This window comes from Scyliorhinus canicula, chromosome 2, assembly GCF_902713615.1.
Source record: "Scyliorhinus canicula chromosome 2, sScyCan1.1, whole genome shotgun sequence".
In the NCBI taxonomy this organism is placed as follows: Eukaryota; Metazoa; Chordata; class Chondrichthyes; order Carcharhiniformes; family Scyliorhinidae; genus Scyliorhinus; species Scyliorhinus canicula.
In genome coordinates, this window is record NC_052147.1 from 18,696,481 (window position 1) to 18,709,568 (window position 13,088).

Genomic DNA, 13,088 nt, shown 5'->3' on the forward strand with positions numbered 1-13,088 from the left:
CCCATCGACAACCTATCGAAGTGCCTCTGCAACCTCTTCCTCTCTGCCAACAACTCTTTAATGGGGGCCCACATGTATCTTCTGTCAACCTCGACTATGTCATCCAATCACTAACCATGCTCCTTCTTAACCCTGCAGGGATAAACCATTCCTAATCGTTCCGTAAACCGTCCCAGCTCCTTCGACATACTCGCTCTTCCCATCGACTTGGGGCTGGACATGTCCACCCTTGGTTCCATCACACAGTTAAAACTTCCACCCATAATCAATTGGTGCGTTTCCAGATCAGGGATCACTCCCAGCAAACCTCTCAAATTCCACATCATCCTAATTCGGCACATTTACATTGACTAGCTTCTGTGGCGTCCCCTCCAGCATTCCACTCACTATCACATATCTTCCCCCAGAGTCCTGCACTTCCTTAGCCCCCACAAACCCTGTTCTTCTTTTCAACAAAATGGCCACTCCCCGCGACTTCGAGTCAAACTCCGAGTGAAATACTTGTCCCACCCATCCCATCCTCAACTTAACCTCGTCCTATAAAAGGATCACCCCCCGCCTTCAAACACCTCAAATGCGCAAAAACCCAGGGCCTCATAATCGGCCCATTTAATACACGGATGTTCCATGTTACAATTCTTACCGGAGGCTTGCGCCTCCACTCCATTCTAACGTCCGCCATCATCCCCCTCCAGCTCTGCCTCCTCTAATACCACCTTAAATCAGGTCCACCCAAGATGGCCCCCCTCTCTGTCCATTACCACGCTCAGTCTCCAACTCTGCCATGTCACAATCCCCCCTCCCCCCACCCAACCACCTCTTGAGGCCTCCTCCCACACCTCGCCTTCGTTCGCCAGCATTACCTGCCAGCGTGGCAGCTCTTGCTCGAAGGCCCCCCTGCGCCCTCTCCCCCCACCCACCTCCACTGGCCCCTTCTTTGCCTGTGCAAGCAGCCCCCCAGCCACCTGAAAACCCCTTAACCAGCAACCCCACCCATTGGGCCCCACCACACACACACCTCTATCCTTAAAGAAAAAATACACAAAGTCGCAAATAGCCCCCTTGAAAAAGAAAACACTACAGATGGCGGGAGATGGGTGGATGGTTACCCCCGTACATACTTACAACTCCCCAAAACAAAAAGAACAGGACAAAACCCCCCACCCTCCAGCAACGTACAATAACTGCAACCTCCAACCTTTACAGATGCAGCTTCTTCATCTCACACCAACTCTCAGTTCCCCCCAGTTTATAGTCCCTTATAAAGTCATTGGCCTCTTCTGGCATTTCAAAATAGTACTCCTGGCCTTCAAATGTGACCCACAGTTTTGTCGGGTACAGCACCCCAAACCGAATCTTCCTTCGGTATAACACCGCCTTGGCCCTGTTAAATCCAGCACGCCTCTTTGCCAGCTCCATACCAATGTTTAGAACATAGAACATAGAACGATACAGCGCAGTACAGGCCCTTCGGCCCTCGATGATGCACCGACATGGAAAAAAACTAAAGGCCATCTAACCTACACTATGCCCTTATCATCCATATGCTTATCCAATAAACTTTTAAATGCCCTCAATGTTGGCGAGTTCACTACAGTTGCAGGTAGGGCATTCCACGGCCTCACCACTCTTTGCGTAAAAAACCCACCTCTGACCTCTGTCCTATATCTATTACCCCTCAATTTAAGGCTATGTCCCCTCGTGCTAGCCACCCCCATCTGCGGGAGAAGGCTCTCGCTGTCCACCCTATCTAACCCTCTGATCATTTTGTATGCCTCTATTAAGTCACCTCTTAACCTTCTTCTCTCTAACGAAAACAACCTCAAGTCCATCAGCCTTTCCTCATAAGATTTTCCCTCCATACCAGGCAACATCCTGGTAAATCTCCTCTGCACCCGTTCCAAAGCTTCCACGTCCTTCCTATAATGAGGCGACCAGAACTGCACGCAATACTCCAAATGCGGCCGTACTAGAGTTTTGTACAACTGCAACATGACCTCATGGCTCCGGAACTCAATCCCTCTACCAATAAAGGCCAACACACCATAGGCCTTCTTCACAACCCTATCAACCTGGGTGGCAACTTTCAGGGATCTATGTACATGGACACTGAGATCCCTCTGCTCATCCACACTACCAAGAATTTTACCATTAGCCAAATATTCCGCATTCCTGTTATTCTTTCCAAAGTGAATCACCTCACACTTCTCCACATTAAACTCCATTTGCCACCTCTCAGCCCAGCTCTGCAGCTTATCTATGTCCCTCTGTAACCTGCAACATCCTTCCGCACTGTCTACAACTCCACCGACTTTAGTGTCATCTGCAAATTTACTCACCCATCCTTCTGCGCCCTCCTCTAGGTCATTTATAAAAATGACAAACAGCAACGGCCCCAGAACAGATCCTTGTGGTACGCCACTCGTAACTGAACTCCATTCTGAACATTTACCATCAACTACCACTCTCTGTCTTCTTTCAACTAGCCAATTTCTGATCCACATCTCTAAATCACCCTCAATCCCCAGCCTCCGTATTTTCTGCAATAGCCGACCGTGGGGAACCTTATCAAACGCTTTACTGAAATCCATATACACATCAACTGCTCTACCCTCGTCTACCTGTTCAGTCACCTTCTCAAAGAACTCGATAAGGTTTGTGAGGCATGACCTACCCTTCACAAAACCATGCTGACTATCCCTAATCATATTATTCCTATGTTCTGGTATATTCGGACATGATTGCCCTCCCATTCACAGTCCTGCTTCTAACTGACACACTGTAGAATCTTTTCTTTTTCAACAAATCTGTGTACCGTGTAATCACCACCAGTGGCGCCTCCCCTGCTCTCGGCCTCTGCCTTTAAGATCTGTGGGCCCTGTCCACCTTTGGGGCCTTCTCCAGTATCCCCTCCTCCACCAGCCCAACATCCTTGATACATATTTTGTAGCACCTGTTCCTTCCACACCCTCTGTCAGCCCCACAATCCACAGGTTCTGCCACCTGGACCTGTTTTCCTGCTCCTCTACCTTCACCTCAACGACTTGCACAGGTCCCCCAGGACTTCCGCTTCAAAGGACACAATCTGATTGCTCTGGCCGGACACCGTCATCTCCACCTCTCGTATCTTTGCCCCTTATGCCTCAAGGCACTTCTTTACACGGTTTGGCAGGATAGGGCTGGTGAGCTGGTGGTGGCCCCGGAGCGGATTGGTGTTTTAGTGGCATTTGTACAAGTCGGAACCATCAGAGCATGAGCGGGAGATGAGGGTGTTTTGGGGGATGTTAGAGTGCCCAAAGGTGGGTGAAATGGAGGGCTGGAGGCGTTGGTGGGGGGAGAGGAGATGAAGTCGGCAATTGGGAAGATGCAGACGGGAAAGGCGGCAGGGCCGAATGGGTTCCCAGTGGAATTTTACAAGACGTTGAAGGATAAGCTGGCGCCATTACTGGTGGAAATGTTCGAGGACGCGATGGTCAGGCAGATTTTGCTCAAAGGGATGGGACAGGCCTCCATCTCATTGCTGCTAAAGAAGGATAAGGACCAGGTGGAGTGTGGGTCATACAGGCCCATATCTCTGCTGAATGTGGACGCCAAGATATTGGCAAAGGTTCTGGCGTTAAGGTTGGAGGTGTGCCTTCTGAAGGTTATTGGGGAGGATCAGACGGGATTCGCTAAGGGCAGACAGTTGTCATCGAATATGCAGTGGCTGCTGTATGTGATGCTTTCCCCGGCAGAGAGATGGGAGTTGGAGAAGGTGGTGGCATTGGATGCGGAGAAGGCATTTGATCAGATTGAGTGTAGTTCTCTGATTGCAGTGTTGGAGAAGTTTGGGATTGGGCCTAAGTTTGTGATGTGGGTGAAGTTGCTGTATAATCTTTATTGTCACAGGTAGGCTTACATTAACACTGCAATGAAGTTGGTGTGAAAAGCACCTAGTCGCCACATTCCGGCGCCTGTTCAGGTACACACAGGGAGAATTCAGAATGTCCAAATTAACCAACTGCACATCTTTCGGGACTTGTGGGATGAAACCAGAGCACCCAGAGGAAACCCACGCAGACGCACAGGGAACGTGCAGACTCCACACAGACAGTGACCCAAGCCGGGAATCGAACCTGGCACCCTGGAGCTGTAAAGCAACAGTGCTACCAACTGTGCTACCGTGCTGCCGATAGTGAGCGCGCAGATGAATGATATGAATTCAGGGTATTTTGTGTTGTACCGGGCAATGAGGAGGGATGCCCCATATCCACCTTTCTGTTTGCATGAGCAATAGAGCCCTTGGCCATGGAGCTGAGGAGTTCGGAATCAAGGAAGCGGGTAGTGAGGGTGTGTGTGGTGTAACAAAGGATGATTTGGTATATGTTTCGGAGCCAGGCTCCTCGGGGGGGGGGGGGGTGTTTTCGAGGTACAAGCTGAACTTGGGACAAGTGAGTATTTTGTGGTTTCCGCTCCAGAGACTTGGGGGGGGGGGGGGGTTGCCATTTTGGGTGTCTGGGGGTGCAGGTTGCTCATGACTGGGCAGGTCTTCGGAAGTTGAATTTTTAAAGTTTGGTGGGGAGGGAGAAGGCAGATTTGTCGAGGGGGGATAATCTTCCTCTGTCGTTGGCGGGCCGGATACAGGCGGTGAAGATGAACATTTTACCGCGGTTTGTTTTTATTTCAGTGCCTGCCAGTCTTTTTGTTTAAGGCATTTTTCAAGGGGGTGGATAGGCTGATTTCTTTATTTATCTGGGCAGGGAAGGTGGCCAGGATAAGGAAGGTGGTACTGCAGAGGGGATGGCAGTCCGGGGAGTTAGGCCTCCCGAATTTGATACATTATTACTGGACGGTGAATGCAGAGAAGGTATGGGGTTGAATTAGGGAGACGGAGACTTTGTGGATAAGGATGGAGGCTGGTTCATGTAGGTGGTTGTGGGTGTTGGCAACAACGCCGCTCCCATTGGCTCCAGGGATGTAGTCAGGACGTCTGATGGTGGTGGCCACGCTGAAGATTTGGAGGCAGTTCCAGCTGCATGTTAAGGTTAGGAGCGGGGTCGAGGATGCTGCCGATCAGGGTGAATCACGGATTTGAGCTGGGGAGGATGGATGCAAGTTTGAGGGTAAGTGAGGAGAGGGGGATTAGAGAGATGACGGATTTGTTTCTGGGAGGGTGGTTTGCAAACTTGGAGGAGTTGAATGAGAAGTTTGGGCTGGCGCGGGAGGAGAGTTTCCGGTACATGCAGGTGCGGGACTTTCCATCCTTCCCGATAGTGCTTGGTTCTTCGTTGAAGGAAGTGCTGCCAGCAGGGAGTTGGAGAAGAGGGGTTGACTCTGTAATTTATGGAAGTATTTTGGAGGAGGGTAAGAAGTCCATGGGGGGGAGGGGGGGGGGGTAATTAAGGCTAAGTGGGAGGAGGAGTTGGGGGCATCATTGGAGGAGGGATTGTGGCTTGGTGCTACATAGAGTGATTGCCTCAACCTTGTGTGCGAGGCTGGGACTGATACAGCTGAAGGTGGTGCACAGAGCACATCTGATGAAGTCAAGGATGAGCCAGCCGTTTGAGGGGGTAGAGGACATCTGTGAGTGGTGTGGGAGGGGTCCTGCTAATCATGTGCATTATGTTCTGGTCCTGCCCGAAGTTGAAAAGGTTCTGGAGTTCAGTTTTTAGCACCACCTCAACGGTGATGTCGAGGCCGGTCCCCTGAAGGCCATATTCAGAGTGTCGGACCGGCTAAGGTTGCAGACAGTGCGGAGGCAGATGCTTTAGCCTTCACCTTGATGAATGCTGGCAGGCGGGTCCTGTTGGCACGCAGGTCAGCTTCTCTAGCCTGTGGCATGGCAGGAGGACCTATTGGGGTTTTTAGCCCTGGAGAAGGTGAAATTTGCCCTAAGGGGGGGCAAATGAAGGGTACGACAAGAATGAGGGTTTGTTCATTCTGCATTTTGGAGACTTGGTTACCGTCGACTGTTAAGGGGGGGGAGGGGGGGGATTCTTATTGAGTTGTTGGGTTTTGTATGTCGGATGCGTTTATTTTGTAAAATGTAAAATGTTGAAAATTGGAATAGAAATACTTTTTTTTTAAAACTCTGTCCGAGGGTATAGAGGTACATGCTCAGATCTATGTTTCTAGTATGTAAGGGAGAACAAATTTATTTTTAAACATTAATGGGTAAACCACTGTTGATGGGTAAACCACTGTTTCACCCCCACAACCCAAAAGATGTGCAGGGTAGGTGGATTGGCCACATTAAATTGCCCCTTAAATGGAAATTTAAAAAAAAGAACTTTGAAACTGTTAACTCTATTTATTTCTTTGTTGTTAATGTGGTTAATTCTGTGATTAAATTAAAGTTTGGTATGTGGTACCATTTCCTCATGGTTTTACAAATTGAAAATAGCTGGGTTCTCATTCGGGGTCCTAACAAATTCAAAAACAGGATAATATGTAAACAGATATCTCTCTGTCATTGACCTTTCCTATCCATCTCCGAACATTTAACCCTGCAAGTAGTACATGCTAAGGTGTGCGGATCAAAAATTACTTCAGAGGATTGTAAAGCAATTTGCATTTATGTAGGCTGTAGTTGAGAAAGCTTGAGTTTTTTAGATGATCTGTCCCCTCCGTGTAATGTATGGTTCTAATTATGATTGTTTATTTGCAGAGAAAATGTCTCTAAATTCAGCATCTTTCGCATCCGACATTTTAGGACATCAGCGGTCTTTAGTAAGTATTGGATCGTTTTATGTGAAGTGTTATTGTCAGACCATTTGACAGTCTGTTTGAGCCATTAGCACTCTCATTCTAACCAGATATTAACTTGACCCATTAGCTGTGGTACAATTGTATTATTGGTGAGGTATTTTTTTAACTGCAACCAAATAACATTATGAAATAAAATATTGCACCGAGAGACACAGTATCATAGATGTTGAAAATACACTGCATTTAAGACTGCAAAGTAGATAAATTATTTCACGTTTTTATTTCATACCAAGAAACAAACTTGTTTTTAAAATGGGTTCTGGGCTGAAACAGCTCCAGTGCACATTTTTGTTGTTTGAATTGGGTGTTTGCATGACACCCCAGGTTACTGTACAGCATAAATACTTATTTACCATTCTCTATTAAGTATATTCCATTTCCTATTAAGTATATTCTATCCTTCAACTCTTTTGAATCCTGCTTTGACAATAGTGCTGCCATTAACATTGTTGGAGCAGGAAGCTTTGACTTGTGTTGTCTGTGACGGGTAAGCCCTCCGTGCATTAACATATTGGACATTTAACAACAGAAAGTTGTTAAGTTCAGCAGCAAAAAACGTTACTTTGATTAACACTTCATATACATATTAGATTTTTTTTGTATATTTGCTTTGTTTTGTTCAGTGCATCACCATCAAACCCCATCACAGAAAAAAGTTAAGCACATCCAAATTTAAAATTGGACATGGAAAAGAAGTTAACATTTTTGTTGTCCCTTTTGTGATTATATATGAGCATGACCATATTATTTTGGCTGCTTTGTGGTTTGACTTGCAATTAAAAAAGTCAAATGTAGTTTGTAAACTTTAATATAGATTACCAGTATACAGCTTTGATGCTACATCTATCAAATTTCTCTGCCAAATTAGACATCTATGTGTAAAGCATTTTTTCTTAAGCTTAAGAAGATCTTAAGCTGCCCAATTTGCACTGAATTCCTTTTTCATGCTCGTTTTTAACATTTTCTGTCTTGTTTTCACAGATGATGAAGTGCTAATAGTGAATACGCCAGCGTTTGCAGAGTCTGTCACAGAGGGAGATGTCAGGTGGGAAAAAGGTACAATGCATTTTGGAGGATTATGAATTAATTGTTAGAAGGATTGAATATTTGTAAATTGGTGGGATCCAGTAGATTGTGTTTGAGAGGATCTATTTGACATCCACTTTTTCTTCAATCACATTGTCGTTGGTAACTGTTAATTTATTTCTTAAAAACATATTAGCAGAAACTTTTGTGGAAAATTCCTAGTGTATTTGGGTGTTGGAGACTATTTTAAGTAAATGGTAGATGAACAAATGAAAATTATGAAATTAATTCCTATCAAAGTACATATGTGACCTTGACTATTGTAAACTATCTCTCCCAACCTTCTCAACCTGTCTGGAGTATTTGATATAGTGCACCATCCCACACTCCTCCTATGCCTTTTTTAGGTTATCAAGCAAGGTGGGACACGCCCTGGTTCCAATCTTATCTCTCCAGCTATCACTTGCAGTGTAATTTCTTCCCACTCCTGCATTCACACCACTGGAGTACCATAAGCATCTATACTTGCACCCCTTCTATCTCTTATCGACATAATACCACTCAGTAACAATAGCAGTAATCTGCTCACTATTCTCTGTTTAGGTTCCGCCAAGATCATTTGTTAGGATATTGTCTGTCTGTCCTGTCTTCCCATTTAATGCCCGTCCTGCTTCCTGTTCTGATCGACATTCTTCAGGGTAACTGCTACAAAGTTACTGCACCCATTGGGATTTCTGTTTAAATTGTAGCCGTTGACACTGGAAGCCCCCCCTCCCAGTTCTGATGGGCTGGTCCAAAACCATCCCCTTTAGGTTCCATGGCAGAATCCAAACCATGATGTCGTTTGATAGACTTGGCAAGCAGCCAATGTAGGATTTTCAGCCAGCTACTATTGTTGCCTGTGGTTGGTGAAACAAGCCAGTCAGCAACTTTCAGGGAAGAAGACAGATTTTCAGTTTGCTTAAGCAGCCAGCAAGTAAGGACCCTGAAGACTCCCTCGGATAAAAGAAAATTACTGTGGATGCTGGAATCTGAAACGAAAGAGAAAATGCTGGAAAATCTCAGCAAGTCTGGCAGCATCTGTAGGGAGGGAAAAGAGCCAACGTTTCGAGTCCGATGACTCTTTGTCAAAGCTAACAGACAGAGAAAGTGGGAAATATTTATACTGTGGAGTGAGAATGAAAGATGAGTCATAGCCACAGAAACCCAGGGAAGCAGAGGGCTAATGGCCACAGAAACCAAGGGAAAAGAGTGCTAATGGCAGTCCCCAAAGAGAACAAAAGATGTGAAAGGTCAAACAGCAGAGAAACGAACATCAGAGGATGAACTGTAGATTAGGGGAAAGAGAAAATGCTGGAAATTCTAAGCAAGTCTGGCACCATCTGTAGGGAGAGAAAAGAGCTAACGTTTTGAGTCCAATGACTCTTTGTCAAAGCATCATGCAGATGTGGGGGGAGGGGAAGGGAAGCAAAGAGGAGAAAGGTGAAGGAAAGGTAGTTAAGATTGCGGGGGGGGGGGGGCAGAATTTAAATGTATATTAAGAAAGAAATGGTAAAAGACAGTTAAAATGAAATGAAAACAAATGGGTCGAGGTGGGGTAGAGCTGATCATCTGAAGTTGTTGAATTTGATGTTGAGACCGGAAGGCTGTAGTGTGCCAAACCGGAAGATGAGATGTTGTTCCTCCAGTTTGCGCTGATCTTCACTGAAACATTGCAGCAGGCCAAGAACAGACATGTGGGCATGGGAGCAGGGTCTTTTGTTAAAATGGCAAGCAACAGGAAGGTCAAGGTCCTGAATGCGCACAGACCGAAGAAGCTCAGGAAAGTGATCACCCAGTCTGCGTTTGGTCTCTCCGATATCGAGGAGACCACATTGGGAGCAGCGAATGCAGTCGACCAAATTGGAAGAGATGCAAGTGAAACGCTGCTTAACCTGGAATAAGTGTTTTGGGCCTGGGATGTTAAGCATGGAAGAGGTAAAGGGGCAGGTGTTACACCTTCTGCGATTGCATGGGAGAGTGCCATGATAGATGGGAGAGGTACTGGGTATGGTGGAGGAGTGGACTAGATTGTCTCGGAGGGAGCGGTCTCTGCGGAATGCTGATAGAGGGAGTGAAGGGAAGAAGTGTTTGGTGGTGGCATCACGCTGGAGCTGGTGGAAATGGCGGAGGATTATGCTTTGCATGCGGAGGCTGCTGGGATTAAATGTGAGAACGAGGGGGACTCTATCCTTATTCTGGGAGGGAGTGGAGGGGGCGAGGATAGTGGCGCGGGAGATGGACCGCAGACTGATGAGGCCTGTCCACAACTGTAGGTGGGAAATCACGGTTGAGGAAGAAGGAACACATTTTCGAAGCACCGTTTTGGAAAGTGGAATCATCGGAACAAATGCGACGGAGGCGAAGGAGTTGAGAGAAAGGGATGGAGTCCTTGCAGGGTGTCTTGTTTTGCTCTTAGCGTAGCATAAGCAGCTTCCTTGTGGTGCACTTGACAAAGGAAGGTTCAGACGTGGAGATAACTTCAACACATTTATTAAACTATTTACACTTCTCCTACTTGGGTTCACCACTACTGTTAATCCTATAGCTACTCAGACTGACTAACCACTCTGTTTAGGTGGTGGGTGTAATATTGAATCAACCCTGTGTCTCTACTCATTGACTGTCTCCACTGGAAAGAGGAAGATCATGTGTGTTGTGTCCTTTATATATGGGTTGGTGTAATGCCCTCCTGTGGTGGTGTCACTTCGGTGTGTATCGTGAATGCCCATTGGTCATGTCCTATCTAACTGATCTATTGGTTGAGTGTCTGTGTGTCATGTATCTGGTGCTCCCTCTAGTGTCTAGCTAGTCTACATGTATTTACATGAACCCCTTGTGTATTTACAGTGATGCATATCACCACATAGGGTGCGAAGAGCTGTAGTCCAGATAGCAGTGGGAGTCAGTGGGCTTGTAGTGGATAGTCTATTGCCGGAAATGGAGACAGAAAGATCAAGGAAGGGGAGGGAAGTGTCTGAGATGGACCAGGTGAAAGTGATGGAGGGGTGGAAACTGGAAGCGAAGTTGAAAAATGTTTCCAGGTCTGGGCGAGAGCATGACGTGGCACCAAAGTAGTCATCAATGTATCGGTAAAGGAGTTGTGGGAGGGGGCCCGGATAGGCCTGGAACAAGGAATGTTCCAACATGCCCCATAAAAAGGCAAGCATAGCTATGACCCATGAGGGTACCCATTGCTACACCTTTGATTTGAAGAAAGTGAGATGACCAAATGAATCACCTGATGAAGGAGCAGTGCTCCGAAAGCTAGTGTTTGAAACAAACGTGTTGGACTTTAACCTGGTGTTGTAAGACCTCTTGCTGTGGTGGTAGAAAGGCAGAAGTGCACTGAGCATCCTGAATACAGCACCATCTGGTGGCCGGCGACAAGAACTGCACCGATCTGAAAACTCCGGACTTAGCTCCATCTGGTGGCCAAAAAGCGGAATTGTACCGACCTGGAATTCTTAGGTGAAACACCATCTGGTGGTCGAAGGACAGAATTGTGCCAATCTGAACCTCTCGAGTAAATCTATTTCCCAGAGGTTGCAACCACAGTAGTGCAGGCTCATCGCAGACCTACCCCTTTAATCCCTGTTTTTTTTTTATTCCTTGCCAACCTTTACTGTGGGTCTCATTCAGTATGTGGATGGCCCGACCGGAGAGGGGGCAAAACCTGACCTCCTCTTGGGAAATAAGGAAGGGCAGGTGACAGAAGTGTTAGTGAGGTATAACTTTGGGACCAGTGACCATAATTCCATTTGTTTTAAGATAGCTATGGAGAATGATAGGTCCCGCCCAAAAGTTAAAATTCTAAATTGGGGCAAGGCCAATGTTGATGGTATTAGGCAGGAAGTTTCAAAAGTTGATTTGGGGAGTCTGTTGGCAGGCAAAGGGACGGCTGCTAAGTGGGAGGCCTTCAAAAATTAACCATGGTTCGGGCTAAGCACATTCCTTTTAGAGTGAAGGGCAAGGCTGGTAGAATTAGGGAACCCTGGATGACTCGGAATATTGAGGCCCTGGTCATGCATAGGCAGCTGGGATCAAGTGGATCCCATGAAGAGTATAGAGGTTGTCTGCGACAGATGAGACAAAGGAGAATCCAAAGAGCTACAGATACATAAATGGGAAAAGAGTAACGAGGGAGAGTGCAGGGCCTCTTGAGGAGCTACAAGATCATCTATGTGTGAATCCACAAGAGATGGGTGAGATCCTAAATGAATATTTCTCATCGGTATTCACTGTTGAGAAAGGCATGGATGTTGGGGAACGTGGGGAAATAAACAGTGATGTCTTGAGGAGTGTACATATTACAGAGAAGGAGGTGCTGGAAGTCGTAGTGCATCAAGGTTGATAAATCCCTGGGACCTGATGAAATGTATCCCAGGATGAGGTTCGGGAGGAAATTGCGGGTCCCCTAGCAGAGATAATTGAATCGGCGACAACCACAGGTGAGGTGCCTGAAGATTGGAGGGTAACAAGTGTTGTGTCTTTGTTTAGGAAGGGCCACAGGGAAAAGCCTGGGAGCTACAGACTGGTGAGCCTAATATCTGTGGTGGATAAGTTGTTAGAACGTATTCTGAGAGACAGGATCTACAGGCATTTAGAGAGGCAAGGAGTGATTAGGGACAGTCAGCATGGCTTTGTAAGTGGAAAATCATGTCTCACAAATTTGATTTGAGTTTTTTGTAGGGGTAGCCAAGGAGACAGATGAGGGCAGTGCAGTCGACGTTGTCTACATGGACTTTAGCAAGGCCTTTGACAAGGCACTGCATGGTAGGTTGTTGCATAAGGTTGATCCAAGGTACAAAATTGGCTTGATGACAGAGCCAAAGGGTGGTTGTCGAGGGTTGTTTTTCAAACTGGAGACCTGTGACCAGCGGTGTGCCTCAGGGATCAGTGATGGGTCCACTGTTGTTTGTTATTTAAATAAATGATTTGTATGAGAATTTAGGAGGCATGGTTAGTATGTTTGCAGATGACATGAAGACTGGCTGCATAGTGGACAGTGAAGAAGGTTATTCAGGATTGCAATGGGATCTTGATCAATTGGACCAGTGGGCCGATGAATGGCAGATGGAGTTTAGTTTAGATAAATGTGAGATGATGCATTTTGTTAGATTGAATCAGGGCAGAACCTACTCAGTTAATGGTAAGGTATTGGGAGAGTTATAGAACAAAGAGATCTAGGAGTAGAGATTCATAGCTTCTTGAAAATGGAGTCACCGTGAACAGGTTGGTGAAGAAGGCTTTCGGCATGCTTGGTTCCAGAACAT

General features: G+C 46.4%; 1 protein-coding gene across 3 annotated transcripts in view; it reads left to right on the forward strand.

Annotated features, from left to right (window-relative positions):
- dlst (dihydrolipoamide S-succinyltransferase) overlaps nt 1-13,088 on the forward strand; it is a 63,548-nt gene that overhangs the window by 28,118 nt on the left and 22,342 nt on the right. For all 3 annotated transcript variants that reach the window (XM_038774399.1, XM_038774418.1, XM_038774408.1), the window contains 2 exons: nt 6,647-6,708; nt 7,729-7,803. In XM_038774399.1, the coding sequence (XP_038630327.1) occupies nt 6,647-6,708; nt 7,729-7,803 (137 nt within the window). The remainder of the gene's footprint in view (nt 1-6,646; nt 6,709-7,728; nt 7,804-13,088) is intronic.